Source organism: Theropithecus gelada, chromosome 3 (assembly GCF_003255815.1).
Source record: "Theropithecus gelada isolate Dixy chromosome 3, Tgel_1.0, whole genome shotgun sequence".
Lineage (NCBI taxonomy): Eukaryota > Metazoa > Chordata > Mammalia > Primates > Cercopithecidae > Theropithecus > Theropithecus gelada.
In genome coordinates, this window is record NC_037670.1 from 139,244,752 (window position 1) to 139,270,830 (window position 26,079).

At 36.9% G+C, this 26,079-nt stretch overlaps 1 protein-coding gene across 2 annotated transcripts in view; it reads left to right on the plus strand.

Annotated features, from left to right (window-relative positions):
- The window catches only part of MDFIC (MyoD family inhibitor domain containing), a 91,620-nt gene that overhangs the window by 16,011 nt on the left and 49,530 nt on the right, over positions 1 to 26,079 (plus strand). For both annotated transcript variants that reach the window (XM_025381013.1, XM_025381014.1), the window contains exon 3: positions 4,697 to 4,819. In XM_025381013.1, coding sequence (XP_025236798.1) covers positions 4,697 to 4,819 — 123 coding nt within the window. The remainder of the gene's footprint in view (positions 1 to 4,696; positions 4,820 to 26,079) is intronic.

Consider the following 26,079-nt stretch of genomic DNA (forward strand, 5'->3'; position numbering starts at 1 on the left):
TCTAGTACTATTTTTAATGCATCTTCAATTTTTATTTTGAAATCTAAAACGTATTTCTTTTATCCCATTATTAGTAGAATTGATTAGCATGATATATAATTCACATTTCGCATTCTTTTTTATTTTTTGAGATGGGGTTTCAGTCTTGTTGCCCAGGCTGGAGTGCAGTGGCATGATCTTGGCTCACTGCAACCTCTGTCTTCTTGGATTCAAGCGATTCTCCTGCCTCAGCCCCCAAGTAGCTGAGATTACAGGAATGCGCCACCATGCCCAGCTAATTTTTTGTATTTAGTGGAGACGGGGTTTTACCGTGTTGGTCAGGCTAGTCTCGAACTCCTGACCTCAGGTGATCTACCCTTCCCAGCCTCCCAAAATGCTGGGATTATAGGCGTGAGCCACCATGCCCAGCCAGATTTTGTATTCTTAATAGTTATCCTTACATGGAGACAGAAATAAATACCTCTATATTAATTCAATGATTAGATACAAATCTATTTTCTAATACTTAGAATACTGTGACAAGGGGATGAGTATCAAAGTCTGTATCTCAATATTTGATATACCTAAGTTTTTTTTTCTTGATATAAATAGTTGTGTAGTACAAGATAAGAGTTCACTTAGAATAGTGCCCCTCAAGCCGGGCCATATATCATGATGACATCACTCCCCCAGCCCCACACACACCTGAGTTGAAATCTCTTAGCTTGGGCCTGTGCATGTTTATGTTTCAAGGACTGTACAGCGGTTCTGATCCCAAGCCAAAGTAAAGGACCATTGGCTTAGAAGGACAGCATTGTTGAGATAATGAAGGCCTCCTTTTAAGAGAAAATTGCTACTTTGGGTGGGGGAGATGTATGCCTGTTGGACATGTAAATAGAAATCTTGTAGAAAGTACAGATTGATTTCATACGTGACCAAAATCACCTGACTACCTATGGGTTATCTTTCAGGCCTACCTACTAGTTGAGTTGCAACTACAAACCTCCATTATACAGAGTGAAATTTATTAAACCAGGGCTGAGTTCTCTGTTTCTCATTTCAGAAATAACACAAAAAATCTATTCTGATAATAGAAATTGGTTACTAGAAACTTCCATTTTGTTATTGTAATGAGTAGTGGCTGACTCAACCAATTGAAAGCTTTAGTAAGGTTGGTTTCATGTTTGGATATCATGGTCGCCATCTTACAATTATCTATCAATAAATCCTGATCTCTCTTCAGAGCATTTCTTCAGTGTTATATGTAACTGCCCACCATTTATGAGACTGCCATATGGGTAGCTCACTGAAATGAGTAAATAGTAAGAATATATTAATAAAATGACATGCATACATTTGAAAGTCACAGAACAGTCAAGTGAAGTTTAGTTTGTACAAGTGGACAATTGGCAACAGTCAATTTCAATTATTTTTGTTGGGAACCTTTTCTGAATCTTGCTTTGGGCTGGGTGCTGCAGATCACAGCAAAACCCTGAGACCTGCTTTTGAGCCAAGACATTTAGTTTTCAAGAGAAGTAAAGTTGAATAGATTGAGAATAGTGAATTAATAGTAACTGCATATTATTTACTATTTATTGAATATAATCAGACAGAGAATGATAGTTTTTTTCTTTTTTGACCTGAGATGGACACTGGGAATCACCTAATTCTAGAATTTCACAGATAAGGAAACTTTTAAAAAAATGTGATAAATTGTCCATTAATAACAGTTTAGAGCAGGAAGAACTTTATTTTTTACCTAGAGTGGGTTATATAGTTGCACATCTATGTGTATATGGACCACATGGCATTTTCATTTATTCAATGGAGAATTGAGAGGGTCTGTGTTTAGCACTCGAATATTGGACATGATTCAAATATGAGTTAAGTGTGTCTAGAGGCTTTATTCATACCTATTTTCTTTTAGTCAGCAATGCTTCATAATGCCTTGGTTTCATGAATTAATTTTAATGGAATTAAACTTGAACAGCTCAAAATTATATAATTAATTTCATTCAGCTTCAATTAAAGTTACTAATTAAATCAAGCCTACTAGCATGACACCTGGCGGCAGTCAGCTACATAACAATGGCAGCAAGTATTTAGGACTCTGCCGATGAGCTAGTTCATGTCTACTAGTGAGTTTCTATGAAAAATCTCTTTTATAGATAATCTCAGAATGTCCTTGAGTTGACTGTAGCAGTGGAAAGATTTCTGGAGTTGTTTAAAAAAGTAAAGATTTTAATTGAAACTAACATATCTCATGAAGATTACATTTCTCTATGATAATGCTGAGTAAATGTTACATAAATCTAGAACATATTGGTTTAGTATATTTTCAATTTATATTTTACTGCTATTTGAATATGGTTTTGTTTATAAAAATCCTTGGAATTTAAGACCCCATTTGCTTCAAAGACCTTAGCCTCTGGACTTGGTCCCAAGTGGGTGTCCATCTATTTTTATGTGTTGAAATTTGTTTCATGGCAGAACTTTTTAATTGTTGTGAAATCCCCATGGTACATGAAAAATTTTTGCATGTGCAGAAATTTTTTCCTTCCACTGGAAATGTTAACACGGTTGACTAACAACTTCTGTTTGAATCTCTTTCCTTTCTTTGCTTCCATGGCTTAACATCATGCAGTTTTTCTTACTTCTCTAACTCCTTCCTAATTGTACGGACTCTTCTTGGTACTTGGTACTCTTCTTGATATTTCTTAATATATTCGCTCTTTTAGTGAGTCATTAATTTGAATGGCTTTGGAAATCAAGTTTAGAAAGATGACTATTTCTAGCTATAACCTTTTTTCTGACTTGCAAATTCAAATGTCCAATACTTAATTCATCCACTAGACTGTAAACTCCAAGAAGGCCTGGGCAGCATTTCATAATTCATTGTGTCCTCATCAACTAGCAAAATGCTTAAACATCTACTATGCAAAAATATATATTACTGAAAGAATAAATTGGTCTTCTGATTTTTAGGCTTTCCCAGTCAAATCCAGACTGAGAACTTGGTCATATCCAGCCCCACCTTCCTTGATTATCTCTACAAACCTCTAGTTAGTTTCTCACATTTACTCCCTATTCCATCTTGTTATCCAGTTAATTATACTCTTATCAACTTCAAGATGGGCTTTGCGAAGTCTCTCCTTTAGTTTTCCTTACTGTATTCTCCCTCTTAGATGTATCCATACTCCAATGGAATCATCTGAGTTCAACCTCTTCTCCCTCAGTTGAAATAGAATCTTTGATTCTGGTACCCAGGAACATGTTAAGCGGCCTGGCGCAGTGGCTCACATCTGTAATCCCAGCACTTTGGGAGGCCGAGAAGGGCAGATCACGAGGCCAGGAAATCGAGACCATCCTGGCTAACACGGTGAAACTCCGTCCCTACTAAAAATACAAAAAAATTAGCCGGGCATGGTGGCGGGCACCTGTAGTCCCAGCTGCTGGCGAGGCTAAGGCAGGAGAATGGCGTGAACCCGGCAGGCGGAGCTTGCAGTGAGCGGAGATCGTGCCACTGCACTCCAGCCTGGGCGACAGACCGAGACTCTGTCTCAAAACAAAACAAACAAACAAACAAACAAAAAAAACCAGAACAAAAAACTCTCCAAGTGAATTAAAGTGCATCCAGAACTGAGAATCACAAGTGTGCACAAGTTTGTTAATCTTCCTAAGGCGTGGCTCTGATAAGGCATTTCATAAAGCTTCAGTGGCTAGTTTGACTTATTTTTCTTGCTTTTGAATTTCATCCACATTTCTCACCTTAGCATTACAATATTCAAACAATGTCTCTAATCAAACCTTCACAGTCTTCTCTCCTAATTTTCTACTCATAGTCTTTCACAGTCCAGAGTTGGAACCTTTGCCCCAATGTCTGCTTTTGGAGTTTGCCTGTGCTGTTCTTCCGCCTTTCTCCCATCTGGACTTTTGGAAATCCAAATAATCTTTTAAAGACCATCCAACATGTACCCTTTTCTCAGTGCTTTTCTTGATCTCTGAATCCTGATGAGTATTTTTGCTTCCTTTGAACCTCTTTGGTGATCTGGACCTCTCATAGGATGCATTTTACCTTATTGCCAGTTTGCTTTTGGCTTGGCTTATGCTTCCCAAAGACTTTACGTTTCCATACATGTTGGTTTTCTCCCTGAGAACCCATAAACCCACCTGCGATTCTCTCCTCCTAAACACCCCCTTCTCGGAGGATACATTACACAGTCCTTGACTTTTTCTTCACTTTCTAGAGAGAGAATGCTATAGTTGCTTTCTATACCTCCTCACTACTCAGTCTCTCCTCATTCAGCTGCGGGCTGACTTTCATCTCTACCACTCATCAGAGCTTCTTCTCTTTCACTCCTTTCCCGGCTGCTCAACCCTCTACATGCATGGACTCACTCACTTTCATCCTTCCTGTAACGTTCCCACATTTCTCTATCATGGCACATCACTTGCTGTATTAAAATTACTTGTTTACTGTAAACTTAACAGATTATTTTTACCATGAACATCTCTGGTTCTTTAATGTCAGGCTGATAGTAGGTGCTCAGTAAATACCTGTTACTGAGTCAATAACATAGACAGCAGTCAATAGAGGTAGACCTGTTCTATATCCTTACATTATGGCAGACTTGGAAGCATTTAGAAAAATGTATATACTAAAAAAAGAGAAAAATATATAAATTCAATTATATTAAATGTATCTTTTTTAATTCAGGAAAATGTGATAAAGACAATACTGAGCAAGATATAACTCAAGCTACCAACAGCCACTTCACACATGGAGAGATGCAAGACCAGTCCATTTGGGGAAATCCTTCAGATGGTGAACTCATCAGAAGTAAGTATTTTTAGAAAAAACTTTGAGTGATTTTGGGATATGACTATGATAATATATTCTTTGTTAAATTGTCCCAGATAATTCTGCTACAAATCCATAAATCAACAGAGTTTATCTAAAAGTGGTTTCATTCATATTTTAAATTACAGAGCTAAAGCTAGGGTATACATAATGCTGTCAGTGTTGTCTTTCTTCAGAAAAGAAGAATTGACCCGTAAATGTTGGACTCTATTCTCAGAGAGATTTAGTCAAAATTCAGTTCCTTTTTGAGTAGCAACTAAGCGGAAGTCAAACAACTCTAAGTATATGCGGATGGAGAAACTAACAAGAGAAAGATGGTGGAGCTAAAAGATTAATGCTACTGTGGTCTCTGTTTTCCTAGCTAACTGACTCTAAATTTTTTTTTGATTAATATTTTATCACTGTTGGTTAAAAATTTTTTGTGATATTCTTCTTCCTAAAATTGCATACAAAAGCTTTGGTCTATTTTCATGTTACTCTTTGAATGCCCTGCAATACCATGTCTTTTGGGTGCTGATCAGAATGCTGATTCCATGTGAGGTTCTGCTCTTGAGCTCCTGGAGCTCACGTTCTGGTCACTAAGTTCCCCTAGGTGTGTTCAAGGTGAATTTGCCATACAATGAATTATTGGACATAGCAAACACGTAGGTGTAAATATTGCTGCTAGGCCACACCTGGAAGAGCACAGAGAGTAAATCTTTTGATATTCCCCTTTAGAGTAACCAAAGTACCATGTTTCCTTCTCAGGTTTTCAGAGTGGGTAGAGGAGAATTTACTTCTGGGATCAAATGTTTATTTTATTTTTAAAACTTATTTCTTTAGTTTAAATAACTTCATACTATTGACCCTTTACTGTCTTCCACATTACACTTACTTTGAAACTTAGAACATTTCTTTCCTCTCTAGAATGCCACTACCTGTCTCTAACTGAAAACTAAACAAAATAAATTAGAAAAAAAGAAGGAAGTGTCCAACTTAGGGGAAAATAAACAACAACAATAAAAACACTATTGAAGGAAATTTCCAGGTTTCAAACAAAAACTGTAAAAATGAGTATGTTTCATATTAATTTTAGGACCATTTTGGCTTTTATAGACGTTCGTCTTGGAGAAGGGAGTAGGAAGGAAGGAAATGAGGCTCAGAAATTAGTGAGGAGGAAGATTTATATAGCTTTATCCAAAGAATCAAATAAACATGATTTCAAGTAAACATTTATCTCAAAAACATATATTGATTAGCTTTTATCTAATATTGACTCTGCTATTGTGAAACACATGATTTTGTGGAATAACTGGCCTATTTTATCTCCGACTTCCTAGCAACCAAAGTTAGTGAGCACTAGAAGAAGTTCTAGAGACAATTTTACCTCTATCTGTTGGGAAGCAAAATGGTTTTCTCACTTTGTTTTTTCAGTTGTTACAATTTTAAGTGTGTGCTTCATTTAATTGGTTTATTTCCTTAATCTCTTTTCCTAGGGCACACAATAGGAAAATGTGAGTAAGATTTCTTCGAACAACAACAATAAAATATACAAACACTAGGCCGGGTGCGGTGGCTCACACCTGTAATCCCAGCACTTTGGGAGGCCGAGGCGGGTGGATCATGAGGTCAGGAGATTGAGACCTTCCTGGTGAACACTGTGAAACCTCGTCTCTACTAAAAATACAAAAAAATTAGCTGGGCGTGGTGGTGGGCGCCTATGGTCTCAGCTACTTGGGAGGCTGAGGCAGGAGAATAGCATGAACCTGGGGGCGGCGGGGGGCGGAATTTGCTGTGAGCCAAGATCGCCACACTGCACTCCAGCCTGGGCAACAGAGCGAACTCTGTCTCAGAAAAAACAAACAAACAAAAAAAAAACACTATTAAATAAGAATATGGAGAGTCATGCTAATGTGTTAAATGTGTTTATATTATTTGGTTAAGCTCACATTAGTCATAGAATCCATACGATTAAAAAGAATGAATTAAAATGATTTACTATATGGTTTAATTGGTTAAGTGGGTATCAAATCAAATATATTGTAAATTGCATGAGTTTCTTTATTGAGATAATGATGTACCCTGTCCCATGGGACTTTGGAACATTAGGAAACAACTGTCTAGTTTCTTACTAATATTCACTGAAGGAATGAAGCGATACAGAAATTTAAACCCCCCTCTGAAAGGGCTGCTGGGGAAACTGACAGATAAATGGACACACAAAAGATACCGGCCAAAGATAGCAATGCCACTCCTGCCTGAAACATAAGCTGGCAAGCATTTCCAAATATTGGTGGGTGAAATCTGACTCTGAATTTTGATTATAAATTTCAAAAACTCCATTTTTGTTATTTTCCCAGTCATACTTTTCTAGACAAAGTCTACTTTGTTGGATCAACAGAAAAAAATTGATATCTGGATTTGCAGAAGTGGAACATTTTATATCATCTTTAAAACTGACTCAATTCTGGATAGCATTTGAAAGTTTTGTATTGTGGTAGCTTCTGCTATTCCAACTCCTTTGATACTAAACTCTCAGAACTGCCTGACTTTCCTTCTTTGGCCTTCCCCACAGAGTCATTGGCCATCTCTGTGTAATTTAATGTCTGTCTGTCTTAACTCTGAAGTTAGGAAAATGTGTATTTTCCTCTTGCTTAAGCATCTCGCACATTTTGGGGGCCCAGAAACTCTTTTGTAATAACAATAGGCCCTGGAAAAGGAGACTCTGGCTCAGAGCTTCATGGGAGGAGGGGAACATCTGTGTTGAGTCAGGCCCGGGCTGGCTCCCATTCCAGGAGTCCTGTGTGGCTCTCTGAGCACCGTGGAAGAGGCAGACAGCTGGCTCTCACGGAATTGATGTTAGTGTTCCCACTGTAGTGTGAGTTTGGCTGAATAGAGGGATCATCAGAAAAATGAGGCTGGCTGGGTGTGGGAACATTTTCAAATGCACAGCCCACACATTTTCCAAGCTTCCATGGGGCAGCTCAGCTGCATACGCAAGAAGTGAAGGAGAGAGACTCGGTCGAATGTGACTTCTTTTTCTTTATTCTTGAAAGTGGTGAGGGCTTCGCAGCTTGTGTCTCCGTTGTGCCGGGTGGCTGCTGCCTTCTTTGCAGGACACTCAAGACATAATTTATAGGGGACTGTTAGCTGTCAGTGTAATAAGGCTGTTTTTACTTTGCTGAGAATAACTGAGCTCTGGAAAGTCAAGGGAGTGGCTGCTTTGGAAATTGTATTCTAATTAAAGGGTGTATTCTCAGGCCTCATAAGGGATATTCAAGCTGAGAATAATTTCCAGATTATTCTGTGAACTTTAACCCTGACCTTAGCAGACTACCTGCTTGAACTCATACTTGGTTCATGCTCTACACAGAAGTTTGTACTTAGTCTGCTTTCCCTGGTCCACCTAGAAAACATTGCAGGTGGCAGGCCTGGGGTACTATGGTTTTTCAGGGTATGGATTTCAAATTGGTTGCCCTTGAATTGCTAACTTATTACAGAGAATACATTATGGAAGTAATAAATAAAAAGAAGAAACTCATGTGGAATCAAAAATTTCGAATAAATAGGCCCCATACTATCTGGTCAGAGAATGCACATTTTGGTTCTGTTTCTTACGAAATTTAAATTTAAAAAGACAATTCCAGCCACTTAAATTTGTTTAAAAATTTCTAAACCAAATTAGTAAAGAATTAAAAACAATAAAGGTTGTATGAAAAAAAAGTTTATAATTGGATATTATTTTTTTATTTTATGACTTTTTATCCTTTTTACAGTTCAAAAGGCTTTTATATTCTTAGAACATATTTTGGTGTATAATTTAATTTCTGAAAGGTGGCTTAAGTTTTGGAATTTATAAGAGCACCAACTAAGCCTTTGGCTTTTCCCCTCAGATTAGGATATATGGTATCGTATATAATTTGAAGCTATGCCTTGTTCAAATATAATTCTTTGAACAATAAATATAATATAATAGTTTCAAATAGTTTTGAAATATATTTTGAACAATAAATATAATAGTTTCAAATATAATTTGAAACTATTCCTCTGACTTACTAAAATAAATGTTACAGTGAAGCGACACCATCAATTAATATTAATTTTTCTGTTTAACCCATAATATGCATAAACTGATAACAGGCAATAGGCAACATTTCATGTTTTAATTAGACAAGAAAAGGAACAGAAGCAACAGAAGCAACATTTCGATCTCAGTCTTTGGGGGGATTTCTAAGGTAGGGAGAAGTGTGTGTGTGTGTGTGTGTGTGTGTGTTACTGTGCTTACACTCAGGCATGTGTAATATTTTCCTTTAATTTAGGTCAAATTCTACTATTCTAATTATTTCCAATAGAGAGCTTACATTTTTCTTTGTTCCTCTTTGTAAAGTGCCTCAGGTCTCTATCTCAGGTTTTTCTAGGTCTTTCTGAAAATTCTTATTAGTTAACTTTATCCTTGGACATTGCTTTTACATAAACGTCTCCTAATTCTAAATGTCATTACTTAACTCCAGAAATTTTCCTTAGCTTCTCTTCTGAAATAAATTTCCCATTAAATTAAACTATTTTGTTCAGCTAATTCTCTCCTTTGTGATTTTATAGAATTCCCATGATCTGAAGCAAAGTTAGAATGCTCTACTTAAATGGTAATCCCCATTATATTTAACCCATTTATTCATTTTGAAGAGTTTTTAGCTCTCATAATAGTAAGCACTTAATTGGCAGTAGAATGCAAGCTCTTCTCCATCTCACAGTTGCTCACCCTTATGGAGCTGCTGTATCATGCCTTTTCACTCATCCTGCTACTTGAAACCTTTCTCTTGGCATCATCTGCATTTCCTCTCAACATCAACAGGCTCTGTTATTAGGAGCTCTATTATTTCTTTTCCTAGCCTTTGCCAACTTAATGCGGATCACCCTTTAATGCATACCATTTAATCACTTTAGGGAATGCCTCCTTTATGTAAAATACTGAAAGAAAAGCAGATACTCAGGTGTTCTATTTATATACTTAGAGCATTTTTACTTTGTTGGTAAGGAAAGAGCATTGAGAGGTTTGTATTAAGTTTATTTCACAGCTCTCCTTTGAAGGCTCATTTCAGTAAGTGTTAATTTGGATTTCTTTAGAATTCACTTTATATGGAAAAGGCCATCAACCAGCCCTTAGATGACTATGGCCTAGTTAAGACTGGAAGATACAGCTATCGCATTATGTTTCTTGGGTAATCTAGGAGTTTTTCCCTAATATTTCATGCTCATTCATTTTTGGGAGCACATATTGGAAGCAAGTAATTCTGACTTTTGCCTTGCTCAATGTCTTTTCCTCCTCCATTTGGCTCTCAGAAAGATTCTCTGTTTATTCAATATGTTGGACAAACAGTTATGTGACTGTAGTACACATGCTTTGATTATTGTTTTAGAGGAGGATGTTTACGGTCAATTATTCCAAAATCAAACTAATTGTTTGGGTTCAAGGTTGGGTGGATAATCCTAAGTCATTTTTGATGGGCTCCTGTATTTATCTCATTGGTCAATGGCAACCATTAGGCTGTATTCTAGAATGGAGGTCAAGTTACCTGACAAACTTCTTCTCAGGTTGCACTACTCTATCCTCATCTGGCTTCTGCCCAGAAGTTGGGGAGAACCATTTCATTTTGAGCCGATTTTTGTTTTGAGCATTTAATGTTCAGGGGCTGAGAGGTCAATGGAAACTGACTTCCAGGAGTCAGACTGTGGCTGCATCATTACTACTAATGCTAGGCCAGTTCCCTACCCTCTGTGAGCTCTAACATCTCATTTTTAAAAGGGAGGTGCTAACACTTTATGCCTCATTGTCATTTTGATGATTATACAAGAAAATGCATATTGTATGCTTCCTTAGCACAGAGCCAAATGAGTAGGCATGTGCTGAATTTATTGGTTTTCATTATTATTACCCTTGAGTCCAACTATTAGTTCTAAGGCTTGTTTTGTTTTATTTTTTCATCATGGCTCCATTGGGTTACATGTCCAGATAGGCTGGATCCAAAAGATCATGTCTTTCCGACACCCTTGATATTGTCTACAACAATAACTAGTACATTGATTGCTGCATGGTTTATGCTTAATAAATGCATGATGACTTAAGTGTATTGAATTAATGAGGGGGAGGGAAGAGATGCTTTACCTACCTTGCCTGTATTATTTCAGATGTTAAGGTCCTGAGATGAAGATTCTAAATCACTACAGTATTCCATTTATTCTTTCTAACTCCCTTCTTACTCCCAAGCTGCACATGGTTTATTCATGTCAAGTTTGAAGTATGTATAGATGACTTTTATGATATTAAAGCAATCAAGTTCTAAATTTGGCTATCATTTACTGATAAGTCTACTTTGAAGAGTTTTCAGTGAAGTTCTTATGGTAGTGCTCTGTATAACATTCATTTTCTGAGGAGGTGAGTAGGAATGACACTTTCCTTATGGCCTTTTTTGCATCCCATGTTCCTTAGTTTTCATGCCTACTCATAAGAAAAAAATTTTGAGACAACCTTAGTTCCCTCCCTGCCTTTTGTGTCCCTCCCTCCAGCTTGGATGGACTTTCCTTCCATCCTTCATTCTCTCCCTCCCGTTCTTTTGTCTTCCTTTTCTTCCTCTTTTCTTCTTTTCCTGTTTTCTTCTTCTTTCTCATATTATTCTCTGCCTTTCTAACACATATGTGTAGTCCTACTGCATATGTAGATATTGTTCATCAGTATAAAGGTATATATAATGAAGGCCATTACTATTTAAAGATTGTAATTGGTAATAAATTCGTTCTCATATTTACCTCTACTTCTCTGATTTTGTAAATTGGAATTTTCTCATAGATTTTAATGAGTTGTGAAATAACAAGTTATATACAAATGAATCTGCAGAGTGTAAGAAAGAAAGAGACTGCTTTGCAATTTATGGAAGTAAGAAAAAAAGAGACTGCTTTGCAATTTATGGATGTTTCTATGTACACTTCTCTGTGTTTCCTCCAAACAAAGCTCCTTTTTGTGTTTTTCTAGATGCTTTCCATTATGCTTAAGTGATCGGATTTGTTTTCATGAAGATTGGATAAGAATATTTTTAAAGTGCTTTGTATACCATAAAGCACAATGTGTGTTGTTACTGTTGTCTTATTATCATTAATATCATTATTCTAATCTAGTACTTTACCTTTCACTTTTATTATATTCAATGACATTTGATTTGTAATCTATATCCTACTTCTTTGGTTAAAGGTTTTTAATCTCTTCCTGTTATTCCTAAATTATTTGAGTCATTATTGGGGGAAATGAGATGGCATTAAAGTGTAAGTGGTGGGCAAGGGCTCAGTGAGGAGGTAGATTTATTCCTCTCCTATTTGAGAGTGTTTCTGAGCCTCAGGAAGGAGATGAGGCTTGGGAACTGGCTTAGAGATCATCCCAAAAATGCTAACCACTGAAGAAATAAATAACATTTAATGATCAAGACCACAAATGCTGTGGTCTAGATAATTTTAGTTCTCAAACCTCAGACTTCCTGCATCTGAACACTCTGTGAACTTAAAGATAAATTATGTTTTTGCAGATTCTGTTGTTATATTGAAATTTGTGAATTAGGAATTAAAGTATAATTTTAAAAACAAAATTAAAAATTGATTACATGAAGACTGAATGTTAATGGTTTACCAACTGCATTATATTGGAGATACAGTGACGGGTGTGGGTTCTTCATTCAAAGTTTACAGTCTTGTGGGAGAGACAATTTATTGTGATATGATAATGTGTATTATGAGTGCTCCAGTGGGGAAGTGTAGGTTGTGGTAGGTTCTCATGGGATAACACAAACCCTAATGTGGAGAGGGGGCCAGAGAGAGCTTTCTAGTGAAACTGTTGTCTGTGATACCTAAAGGGCGTCCACCAACTGAAGCCGTTCATGGGAGGGGCTGAGGATGGGGTGTTAAAGCCCAAAGCACAGCACACCTACAGTTCTAGAGGTAAGACAGGACATGGCCATTTTCAGGAGAGGGGCCTGGCACAGTGGCTCACACCTATAATCCCAGCACTTCAGGAAGCCAAGGCATGAGGATTGCTTGATTTCAGGAGTTTGAGACAAGCCAGGGCAATATAGTGAAATCCTGACTCCATAAAACAAAACAAACACACAAAACAATCATTAGCTAGACATGGTGGTGCCTGCCTGTAGTCTCGGTTACTTGAGAGGCTGAGGTGGGAAGATAGCTTGAGCCTAGGAGGTCGAGACTGCAGTGAACTGTGATTGCATCACTGTATTCCAGCATGGGTGACAGAGGGAGACTCTGTCTAAAAAAAGAAAAAGAAAAGAAAAGAAAAGAAAGACAAATGGTTTAGGAAAAATAGCCAGTTGGTCTGGTCATCTCTGGTTCTTTGCTGCTTTGGCCTAAGGTCAGTCACCTGATAGGGATGAATGGAATAGTAATTTGATATTCTCTAAGGTGAGGTCCCTGAAATAACTGGGAAAAAAATACAGATTTTTTTGAACCAGTCTTCATTATTGTAAGATTCTAAAGAGTCTTCTCCATTTAGTCTAGTAGATATACAAAATTATAATTAAAAAAAGACATGTGAGTATATGTGTGTGTGTGTACATATAGACACATATGTATATGAAGGAAAGATTAACATCAAATTATACGTGTGTTTATTTTTTTCTTAATGCAAAATATAGATCCATTTCCTCACAATAGTTACCTTTAGGGATTTATATGAAGTTGAGTGAAAGCATATGGGTGAAGAGGACTCCCACTTAATATTCTGTATTCTCTTTTCTGTGTTTTTTTCCCCATGAAGTGAATTATTTTATTATATTAAAACAAAAATATTTTTAAAAGAAAATTATCTCATGATATGGCAAAATATCAGGATGGGGTACCAGCTCTTCAAAGTAGCATTAGAGCCCAGTCACTTGTAGAAGATGCTTCAGGTTATGGGTAGACCAGGACATTCAGCTTCTTTCAGGTTCTGTAGGAGACAGGACCAGCTACATGATTCGGAAGATGGAGGGCAGTGCAGAATGAGAACGCAGGGTCTCTTGTTAAAACATTATTACGAATTTCAAGAGAACAACAGCAAAACATTAAGCCAGGCATGGGAGTCCTTATAAGTACAGGGCTTTCCGCAACTGCATAGTTTCACACCCATGATGCTGGGCCTGGCTGTAGGCATTGAAGGAGTGGGACTCCATTTCTGGTAAACATAAAGTAATATTCTGTATCTATTTTATAATTGTTTTATCAGTGAAATCAGGAAAGAAGGAGTTTTTCTAGGCTTGGGCAAATCAGTTGGTATGCTAGTCACAAACATGAGTAACTTGTATAGCTATGTGAAACAATTGCCATGAGCAAGCTCCGGAAGGCAGTGGTTCTCAGCTCTTAGCTGGCCACAGCCAGCAGAAGGCAGGAAGACCTGCTTCCAGTTTTATCCAAGGCTCAGTACAGCATGTAGCGGTCTATCAGAATGAGAGCGGCTGGTGGAAATCCTTCTCTAGCAAGCTGAGAATCGGTACCTGATTTGCCCTGCTCTTTTTTTTTTTTTTTTTTTTTTTTTTTTTTTTTTTTTTTTTTTTTAGCTAGTCTTTAAGGAGTTAGTGACGAATCCATGCTCCACAGTTTTCCACCAAAGGCTGGATTTTTTCCAGGTCCCTGAGTTCTGCAGCAAGATACCCAGAAGTCAAGGGAAATCTCTTCTAAAACACACAGATGCTGTCTTAGAGGGTGAAAATTACATTAAAGTTAACCATAGAAGAGAGTGGGTAGAGAAATTTGTTCTGCTTTGGAACATTCTTTAATTAAGTATATTTTCCATGGTTCATGAGAACTTGTGAGAACTCCTATTAGAAAATTTAAGAGAAAAAAAAGATTCCCACCATCTGAAATTGTCATGAATAATTGATTCATGCCAGTGTGATCATAATAAGATCATATTTCGGATGCTGCCCATCATTCCCTGTCTATGAAAAAGATATTAATGTATCATTTATGTGTAGGCCTGTCTTTGCAGGTTATCTTCACGATATTCCTTCAGCATTGCAAAGGCGCTGTCATAATTACAAAGGAGACTGATAATGTAGGCAGCAGTGGTAACAACAACACACCCAACGAATGGTGTGATTATTAATAATTACCATTTTCTTCCTATTCTTTGTGAGTTGAGTTCTTATTATTACGCTTCTCCCATATTCGGTAGATTTTTAAGTCTTATCAAATGGTTTGGTGTAAAAATATTTACTACTGAACATGGAAGATTAAACACATATTCTTATATATTTAAGTTTTCAGTATTTTAGCCAATTTGTGATAGTTGATTTTTAGTCTAGCTTACGTATTTTAAAGAACAAGAACAAGAACGAGTCATTCAGCATTTTTCATTCAAATACATATAAGTTGTTTTTTGATTTCTAAATAAAAGGTTGTCTTTTAAATTTATTAAATTTCAAAGATTTTACCCCAGTGAAATAAAAAAATAGGTATGTATAATAAAATATTTTTTAAAAAGAGGATTGGAATGATACTGATTTTTGCCGTAAAGGCTACATGTGTTTGGACTAATTCATAGTAGATTGAACAATTTCAGGCTACAAGAACTTCTGATTATTTCAACATTAAATTTGAAGCTAGTTACCAATCTGGGTCCTGGATAGTTGATGTGAAGGGATGTTGATATTATATTAATTCCCAGGTGTCACAGACAATCAAATAGCAGTACCTTGGTCAATCAGTCATTGTGTGAAACGGTGTTGAGTGTGATATGGCTGTGACTTTTTATGCCTTCGGCTCCACTTTCTAGCTACGTGATCTCTTCTATAGTTGTTCCTTCAGTATCCATGGAGATTTGGTTCCAGGACCCCTGAGCATACCCTAATATTCGGATGCTCAGGTGCCTTATATAAAATGGCATGGTATTTGCATATAACTTATGCATATCTTCTAATGTACTTTAAATCATCTCTAGATTACTTATAATACCTAATACAATGTAAATGCTATGTAAATAGTTGTTGTACTGTATTGTCTAGGGAATAATTTTTTAAAAAAGTTTGCACATGTTCAGGATAGTTACAAGCACCTTTCCCCCACTGCTGGATATTTTTGATTTGTGATTGACTGAATCCACAGATTTGGAACCCATAGACACAGGGAGTTGATTTTAGTGTCTTATTTGCCCTTCTAGGTCAGGACTTTCCAGTCTCAGACTGATGTAGAGATTTATTTCATTTCTTTGAAATCGCATTGATTCTTGACTTCAAGTCTAACAGCTATACCTATTTTCACTCATTCCACCCTACGCAACATATTGATATATCTTGAAATTTTTTATTATGGAGATCTGCTCCATTCTAAGGTTTTGAAACCAGAAATTCACATTCTCATTTCTCTCTGTCCTTTTCCTTAATAATAATTGTGCCTAATCTGCTAATTATGTTCTTTCCCTTTGTGGTATCTTATCCCCTTCTCAACCTCACCTGACTGTTTTCATGGTCAGCTGGAATCTGCAAATGATCTTTCATGATCTCCCTAAATTCCATAATCTTATGGCATTTCTGCCATGCTTATGCTGAAACTATGGTAACAGACCGCTCATCGGTCTTCTCACTTCAGGTTCCGAGCCTGTGGGGCATAGAGGAAGAGTGTTATGTAGTGGAAGGATTAATTATAGAATAAATATGTGTTCTCTAATCTCAATTGAAATGTCTCTGCTTCTCAGTTTTTAGTTGGTTTCCATTTTTGGTTCATTCTTGCCTTTTGATTTTATGACACTTACTGTTCTGTAAGAATTCAGATTATTTTCTAGTCCTCTCATTTCTGGGTCATTGTAGTTTATATTTAAGCATAGCTCTTAGTAGTCAAATCCAGTTCTTGTCTACATGCCTGATACCTTAAGCCATCTTGGTCTGTATCCTGGAAGAATTAGTAAATACTACTACAATAGTGGTTTGAGACTGATAGGTCGTGTTTCTCATTTAGTGCAGTGGGCTCTTCTCAGTCCTTATTCTATCTGTAGCATTTGACAGGCCATGTTTTCTGCTTGAAATTCCCTCCCTATCCTGCCACTCCCCTCACCACTTTCTGCCTCTGTAGTTCATGTTGACTTCCTTTCAGTCTCTCAGATGCCACTGGGTTCCTTTCTGCCTCTTGTCTTTTGCATACCAGATATTCCTTCAGGTTTGTCCCTTCAGAAAGGCCTTCCCAGACCCCCATCTACAATGGCTTTTCCTATTTCTCACCACACCCTTTCCTTTTTAGCTGTTGCCACAATTCGTAATTTATTTGTGCAATTCACATGTCTAATGTCTGCTGGCTCTAAGTTGTACCCCAAGCAATCAGCATAATTCCAGGACGACAGTAAACTTTCATTAAACAAATTTGGATGACTGATTTTAAAAATTAAAATAAATTGATTTTTTTCTCTACTACTTCCTTTCATGAACTTTTGCCGTAGCCAAAATATGTTACTTGCGCCTCTGTCCACTTGTCTAGTATTTTTCTTTTCCCAGGCTTCACTCACGTTACCTGTCTCTCCACGTCTCTTGCCCAACAAGCAAGGCCCGTGGGATTTCCGCCTCACCTGGGACTTGCAGTGTTTAACTGTATCTCTCCTAAAGGACTCATTAATTTCAAAATTGTAATAAAGGTGTTTATGACCCTCTTCTCCATTACTGGACTGAAGGCTCCTTAAGGGTAAGATTGGTGTCTCATTTAGCTCTGTAGCCCCCACATCCCTCAGCCCAGGGCCATGCACATAGTTTTCCCCCAATACATTTATGCTAATTGTTGAATAAATGAAAGTCTTTACCTTTTGACTACATTTAGCGTCTCTGTAGGAGACTGACAGCTTTCAATTAGTTAAGCTATGGTAATTTGTTTAAAATGTGGATTGACTATCTTTGCTTCTCTTAAGGAGCTAATTTTCTCAGTCCACAGTTTATGCATATTAAAGGATGTTTTTATTAGTAATATTAACAATGTTATTACCATAGCTTTTTACAGTTAATGAAGTTTTTCATATATTGATCTAACCTGGCCTATCAGCAGCTCAAGCATATGGGATAAGTGTCATTATTATTTATCGATAAGACTGAGCTCAGAAAAGTCAAGCAACTGGCCTAGGGCCATGCAGCTAATATCTTGTTTTTTCAGCATACAGCTTTAACCCTAGAGTGATTCTCAAATAGACAGTGGGGTAGAGATAAGGGTAGGGGAAGGACTTTATGATGTATATGGTCCTCTAGAGAGTGTTGGAATCATAGGAGAGGGGACAGTTTTTCCAAGTTATAACCTTATTCCAAGCTCCCAATTCTAGTACACTTACCTAGTTGAAACTTACTGCTTTTACCACTAATATTAATAAGACTGCATTCTGCCCTTGTGTTGGCAAGAGCAAAGTTGGAAAAATTGCAGTATACCGTACTCCTTCAGAAAACCATCTTTGTTGTGCTAAATTCAAAACAGTTCTTGGGCTTAATACATAAATATATATATATAAATATTTAACATCTTAGAAAGAAGGCTTTTTTATTCTTTAATAGCATTTACTTATTGCCTCCTGGAGAACTTGGTCTCATTCCAATGGACAGGTAGAGAATCTTAGCATACGCCATTTTTAATGTGTGATAAATACGCATTTTCCTTCTGCAGTAAGGCAAAATCTTGTTAACTGAAGCTGATGATATGAGGTGGGGTAGGCATTATGATTCTATAGTCGTATCCTTTTTGTGTGAAATAATGGTTCTCAACTCTTTATCTTGGATTAAAATACATACTGATGTGCAGAACCCACCATAGGCCCATGAACTTAGAATCATTAGGGGTAGGGCTTGGGCATTTGTAAGCCCCCAGGTAATTCTGAAGTGCAGCACAGATCGAGTATTAAGGTTTTTGACTGAAAATATTGCCCTAAAACAAAGCTTGAAAAATAAATTGAGTATTAGTCACTTATTTAAATACTTAAAGACCTTGTTTCAGAAAGTGGTTTCTTACAGTTATGACTGATGGCCCACAGGAACTGATAGGTATGGCTCTCTGTTTGGGATAGTCCATGTATTGGCTCCTTGGCTTAACCCTTGGCTCTTTTGGGAAGTTGTTTTTTCAAGAGATGTCAACATTGTTCAGAATGTGCTTCTTACTTTTAGTTTTACTCTGTAACACTTTTACCTAAGTTTTATAATATTACAAAAGAATGATTATAATTTGCACAAGTAGTCTGGCTAAATGGTACAGTGAAAGGACTTCAAAATCCTTCAGATGTAGTCATAAGAAATTATTTGATTATCTTAGAATTCTTGATATATTAAATTGAAATCAAGGTTTATGTTATATATGAGTGAAGTTTTTAAGGATGAAGACGATTTTGCCTATTTTTCTGAAGAATTACAGACACCTGCTTCTTTCATCTTCCTTTGACACTCTGTTCCTGAATTGGAGTAAGCTGTGTTTTTTAGTTAAAAATTTCTGAAATAAGCAGCCTTCCAATGAAGTATTTGTAGATATATTGGAAATAATGTCTCCTTAACTATTATAGCTAGAGTTTGTTCTTGGTGTAAAGCAAAGTCTCTTATAATAGAGATACAGTTTACCTAAGAGTCATATTAATAAGTAAAAAAAAAAAATCAGCTTTTTGAATAATATATGAATTCGTATGGTATCAGTGGTATCTAGGCATTTGGGACAATACATAATTAGTTTCAATTCCCTTTGAGAGGGAGATGTGGATGTTAAAATAAATCGCTGATGAAGCAAATACTTTGGAGAACAGTGTATTTCAAAACTGCGCAATATCAGCTTTTTCTTTCAATGGTATGGAAATATAGCATAAGACTAAGAAGATTTATTAGGGGCAGCTTTAAGCCATTCTTACTGTATAAAAGTTCATAGTTTGCTCGTTTAGAAGTAGTTACCAAAACAAAGATAATAGCAAATATTTATAGGCCTGCTAGGAAAACATTGCATCTGTACAACTTTTGGGACCATTGTGGTCAATAAGCCAATAATAATTATTTGCTTGTGTAAGAATAATCTGTATCACAGTATTTAAGCATTTAATAGGGCTTGGTCATTTAATTATTAAAAGTTACTCTTTTATTAAAAAGTGAGTCATGGACTTACTCCAGAAAAACTAACACTCACAAGGTAGGATTACTTGTTGTGAAGTAAATATGTGCTGAGAAAAAGCAGAAGGAACACAGCTTGTAATAAGTTGATTTTATTAAAAGTGAAGAAACTGCCTCTGTGGAGGGAACTATTTAGCTACCAGGAATAAATATCATAAACTAAACTGTTCTTGCAGAGTAGAATTCTAATCACTCTAACGTGGAGGGAGTTCCTTCAATGGCTTTAGTGTTTCTGTGGAAACTAGGATACAACATACACAGTCCATGTAGTATAAGACCACATGCAAGCACAGTTTACCATGTACTCTGGAGTTTTTGGAGACACACAAACAAAATACTCTCTCTTTTTATTTTTTGCACAATTCTATGAAGTCTTTACTCTGAAATTGATGAAGGTTATCACCGTTACCTTAAATATGCTTAAAACTATTTTCCTGGCTGGGCGCGGTGGTTCACACCTGTAATCCCAGCACTTTGGGAGGCAGAGGTGTGTGGATCACCTGAGATCAGGAGTTCGAGACCAGCCTGGCTAACATGGCGAAACCCCATCTCTACTAATAATACAAAAATCAGCCGGGCGTGATGGTGCACGCCTGTAATCCCAGCTACTTGGGAGACTGAAGCAGGAAAATTGCTTGAACCCAGGAGGCAGAGGTGGCAGTGAGCTGAGATCACGCCATTGCACTCCAGCCTGGGTGACAAGAGTGAAACTCCGTCTCAAGAAAAAACAATAACAACAAAATAACAAGCAAGCAAACAAACAAAAAAATGATTTTCCCTAAAATATGCAGCCCATTACTTAGCTAAGGATTCACCACTCCTTGTTTGTCATCTTTCTCAGGTTTGCTTATTTTGATAAACACTGGGTTCATGATCAGTTCCTTGTCCTCTTTAAGCCTAGAGGAAATGAGGGTTTTGTTGTAACACTCACTGGGAAGACGTCTTCAATTTTATTTGTTTGTGTTATGACTTCTACAGTGTTAAAGTAAAAATATTTAAATGATACAGTTCACAGAGTACATGTTTAACGTGCAAAAAGTACAAATGTGTGGGAGTGTTCATTTTCTGAATTTAATTTTTCTTTTTACTAAAAATGAACAAACACAAGACCAACTATTACTTATTGAGCCTAAAAAAACAAAATTAGATAACTAAGCTCTTAGAGTCAGAATGTACAGCTCTGGCATGACTGAGTAGGTGTGATCATAGCCTGGTCAGTAATAATGACGGATTTTAGTGTCCATTTTAGTGTATGAAAACTAAATTACAGTGAATTGAAAAATGGGTGGTTTATAGTCCTAGAATAGTATTTCTCAGAGAGCAAAGAAGACATTAAATCATTTGGGGATGGTTTTATTCTTCTTCCTCTTAATCGAAGGTGCAGTGTCATTTTCACATCTTTTTACATTAGTACAAATGTGAAAATATTTGTGAAAGTTCTCTTGGAAGACAGGCTCATTATCATGTGCATCTCAACTTTTGACAAATCTGCATGATATTGTTTTGGCATACAACATTAAAACCTAGTCTTTTGGAAAATGCCATAAAGAAGTTTCATTATTCAGATAACTTAATTTCAACTTAGAGAGTTTCCAGTCAGTCAGGCCTATTGCATTCCACTCTAGTGTGCCTTGGGAAATAACTGCTGAAATTTCACACACATAATGATTATGTAGGAAGACTTTGGAATAAGTGGAAGCGTCAGTGACTATAGACAGAAACATAGAATGGTGCTTTGAAAAAGAATAATGGAAGGCACACCTGTGGTAAGCTAATTATCTTGACTCCCACATTCTAAATAGACTACTACTACTACTACTAATAATAATGCGACTGGAAGAAAAATGAAAATAAAAGAATGATGAAAAGTATACCTTTCTCATCAGCCACTTCCTATTTAATAGCAGTGAGGTTCCTAGTTAGACATTGTGAAGGTGCAGGCAGCACTTAACACCAGTGTATAGTGAAAGACTATGTGCACCTAGAGAAGGTGAAGTGTGGATACTAATCCTCACTAAAACTTATTCACTGTGGGACACTGGGTGAGTCACTTTGTCTTTTAGCTTTAACTTTTGCATCAGTGAAATGTACTTGGAGAAAATCCCTTTCCTCACTACCTCATGGGGTTGGTGAAGGGTCAAATATGAAAATCAAAATGGAAATATTTTGTTAAGTCTCAGAGTCTCTAGATGGATATGAGTTACTCAGAGTGATGAGAATAACCAGCACTTGGTTAAAGAAAGAAGTACAGGGCCTTTGTGAGTTATGCCATGGAAAGCATAGAACTCTTCCTTACTGCATTTTCAGGCTGATCCAGAGATGCTAAGCAGAGAACCAGGGAGAAAAGTAGAGCCTGGCCCCTGGATCCTCTCACTGATTATCCAAGAGTAAGCGGGAAAGAGTCCAGTAGGTGTACCGTGGCCTTTTAAAAATATAGTCTTTAAAAACCCCACAAACACATATCAATAGGAATTTCTACATATGAGAAAGTGAGCTACTGCACTGAATAGACCCCTTTTATTTCAAAGTTAATTTTTACTTTTAAATGTAATGAAAGATCTTGATCAGATAGAAAAATATACACAAGAATATTATAAGCACCAATGTCCCAGACACTCAAATTTAATAAGTGTTAACGTTTTGTCAAATTTTCTGGAGTTTTTTTGTTTGCCTCTTAGGAAATAAAACGTATTTTGTTCAACATGCAGATTCAATATGTATATTCTATGGTTTTTGAAATTCCACTTAAATTATAGTAAATTAATAATACATTTTAAAAAGACATACGTTTAAGGAGAGGCACAGACAAGGAAACAATAGTGGATCAAATATGTCAAGACATTTCTTGAAGACAGCAAGTAGATGGAGAAATAATAACTGATTTTGTAGTTGTGAAAATCTGGAACCTAAATGTCAATATGACACAAAACACAGTACTAGCCCCAAAGTCTCAAGATTTGGAGGACCTAAGGCTCTTGGAAGATGGGATGAAGTTTAGACTTGAGAAGAAGAGTATACAAGATTTGGAATATCAGGTTTCCTCCACACGACCCCTGCCCGCTCTGGGCACTAGGCATAGCAGAGCAAGCCTGGAAGTGTCGTACTAAACACAGGGTGCTCAGTGAAATCGACTATCTAAAGGATGAGACACAATCCTTTTCCCCAACAACACATGAACGCTCCTAACCTCTTTCTCTCTTGATCAGTGATAGCCATGAACCAGAGATTATGAATTAGAGAATGTATTAGTTTTCATATTCTCTTTTATTCCCTAGTTTTTTAACTCGAAGCAAAGAAAGGAAGAGATTTAATCTTACCTCCCTTTGGGCAGGGACACAAATCCAAACCATGTCACTCCTGCAGGTTAATTTCACTGTAACTGAATGTTTCTACTGAAGATATACCTTCTGCCTTCTCTTACTTGTTTCTCTAGAAAAAGAAGAAAATTTTAATAATGATGTTGATAAATATTATTTAGATGGCTTAGATTCTGAATTGCAAGGCATAATGAAGTGGGTCCTTACATTGATTCTTTCCGTATTTTTTTCTTGATATCATGTCATATACACATTGTTTTTCTACATGTTGACAATGTATTAGGGATCTGTACTCTTGTAATTTAAAGATAGGGAAGGTGGTCAAGAGATCAGTGTGTTCAGCCTCTGTGTTTCTCAATTGACAAATTGAAGCAGAGAAGTAAGCAGTTTGCTCAAGAATACTCAGATAGTGGGAGAGCCAGAGCTGTAACTTTTGAAAATGATCTTTGATAATCAATGAGAATATGTAGTAATCACTTGCAATTTGTAAACCATGATATGGGATTTGAAAGGCTATATTAATAGAATATAATTACTTGAAATTAATGGGAATTTTTAAGGTCCCGGATATATAGACATTTAATTCACTGTCAAGTTGCCCATTTTGTTCTCCCATAAGGTTTTGACTTTATGATAAAAACTGCCCTTGGTCATCATTCTAACCATACCTGCTTCCAGTATTAGAATTATGATTCTCCAGTGAAGTTCGTAAGGCAGGAGACATAAGAATCTCTGGAGGAGGAGTCTGTTTTTTGAACCACACAGGATATTACTAAAGGATATGCGGTGCTCAGATAAACTCTGTGGAGTTGGAAAAAGGTTGAGAACTACTGCTGGAGAATTACGTGTTTTAATTGAGTAAAGGAACCAGATTTATGAAATTAGACTAAAATATGAAGATAGATACAAATCAGAGTAATAGTCTCCTTTCTAAAATCTGAGTAGATTCATAAGAATGGCAACATGATTCCCTCACAACTATTCATTTCTTTATTAAAGAGCATCAAATCATTCATGGTATTCTCTCTAGCCTAAGAACAATTTTCACTCAATTTTAAATAGGCTTGTATATTTCAGAGAAATGAATGTATGTGTTTCTTTCTTGGAAAGTAATTAAAGTATAAAATTTCTATAAGTGTTTTCTAATATTCCAAATTATGGTTGCATTTTACATTTATATACAGTCGAAGGCCCCTTTATGTAACTTCGAAGAACCTTTTATTGAGAGTGTCTTAGTTTGCAGTAAATATTCAAGCCAACTTCTGGTCAGTTATACCGAGAGTGGTCTTATAAATGAATAATTTATGATGGTAATGGCTTATATGGTAAATAAGCACAATATTTGGAAGACTGTTGCCGGGAATGGTTTATGGAAGTACATTCTGTGATTTTTCTAATATATTTGTTAATGTTTATAATTTGAATTAGGCAATAAATATACAGTCTAGAGGACAGTGTGTGTATTCTCTAGCCACACTGGCTTCCCATCAGGTCAGCAAATGTGCTGAACCTTGTTCGGCTTCAGGGCTTTGCAGGTTAATCTGGTCTGAGACCTTTGCAGGTTGTTAGTCTGGTCTGAGACACTGTTGCTCCTTGTCTTTGTGAGAGCCCTTCCCTTTCAGATCTTTGTTGAAATGCCGTTCCTCGCCATCCAAACTAACAAATTTCCCTTGATATTCTCTCTGCCAGTAGTACTTTTATACTAGTTGCCGTAATTTAAAATTGTGTATCTATTATCTGTTTGTATGTTTTTGAGGCAAGATGTGTCAGCCTGTCACCCAGGCTGGAGTGCAGTGGCACAATCATTGCTCACTGCAGCCTCAACCTCCTGGGCTCCAGCCGTCTACCAGCCTCAGCCTCCCGAGTAGCTAGGAGTACAGGTATGTGCCACCATGCCTGGCTAATTTTATTGTTTTTGTAGAGATGGGGTCTTGTTATGTTGCCCAAGCTGGTCTTGAATTCATGGCCTCAACTGATCGTCCCACCTTGGCCTTCTAAAGTGCTGGAATTACAGGTGTGAGCCACTGTGCTGGGCTTTGTTTACTTAGATGTTTAGTGTATTTTTGTTTACCTTTATTTAACTCATCTTAGCACTGTGTCTGGTTCTTACTAGATAAATGTATGGTTAAAGAATGCATAACATAAATAAAACATAATGCTATATATAATGGGTATTTCCACTTCCTGTTTTTCTTCAAGTGCTGAAATCTTTTTATTGTTTTATTTTTTTATTAGCTTCATGTATTATTCATGGGTTTTTGTCTACTGTTGGAATACAGAGTTATATTTTTCTAACTATTAACGGAATTAATGTGAGGTCTGTGGTGATGAATACGTATGACATTGTCATTTTTCCAACTCATTTGAATTAGAAATAATAATTCGCATTGTGAATTATGTGCATGGGATGGTTTATCGGGGTTTGAAAGAGGCAGGCACTTGCTACAGGTTTTAAAAATCATCAGGGTTAAGTAGAAGAAGCGTTTTATCAGGGAACTACAGGGATAAGGCAATTGCATTATTTTTCTTAATTTGCTTTTCTAGGTAAGCAATATATACTTATTAAGATTGTATTTAGGCCGGGCGCGGTGGCTCAAGCCTGTAATCCCAGCACTTTGGGAGGCCGAGATGGGCGGATCACGAGGTCAGGAGATCGAGACCATCCTGGCGAACACAGTGAAACCCCGTCTCTACTAAGAAATACAAAAAATAGCCGGGCGAGATGGCGGGCGCCTGTAGTCCCAGCTACTCGGGAGGCTGAGGCCGGAGAATGGCGTGAACCCAGGAGGCGGAGCTTGCAGTGAGCAGAGATCCG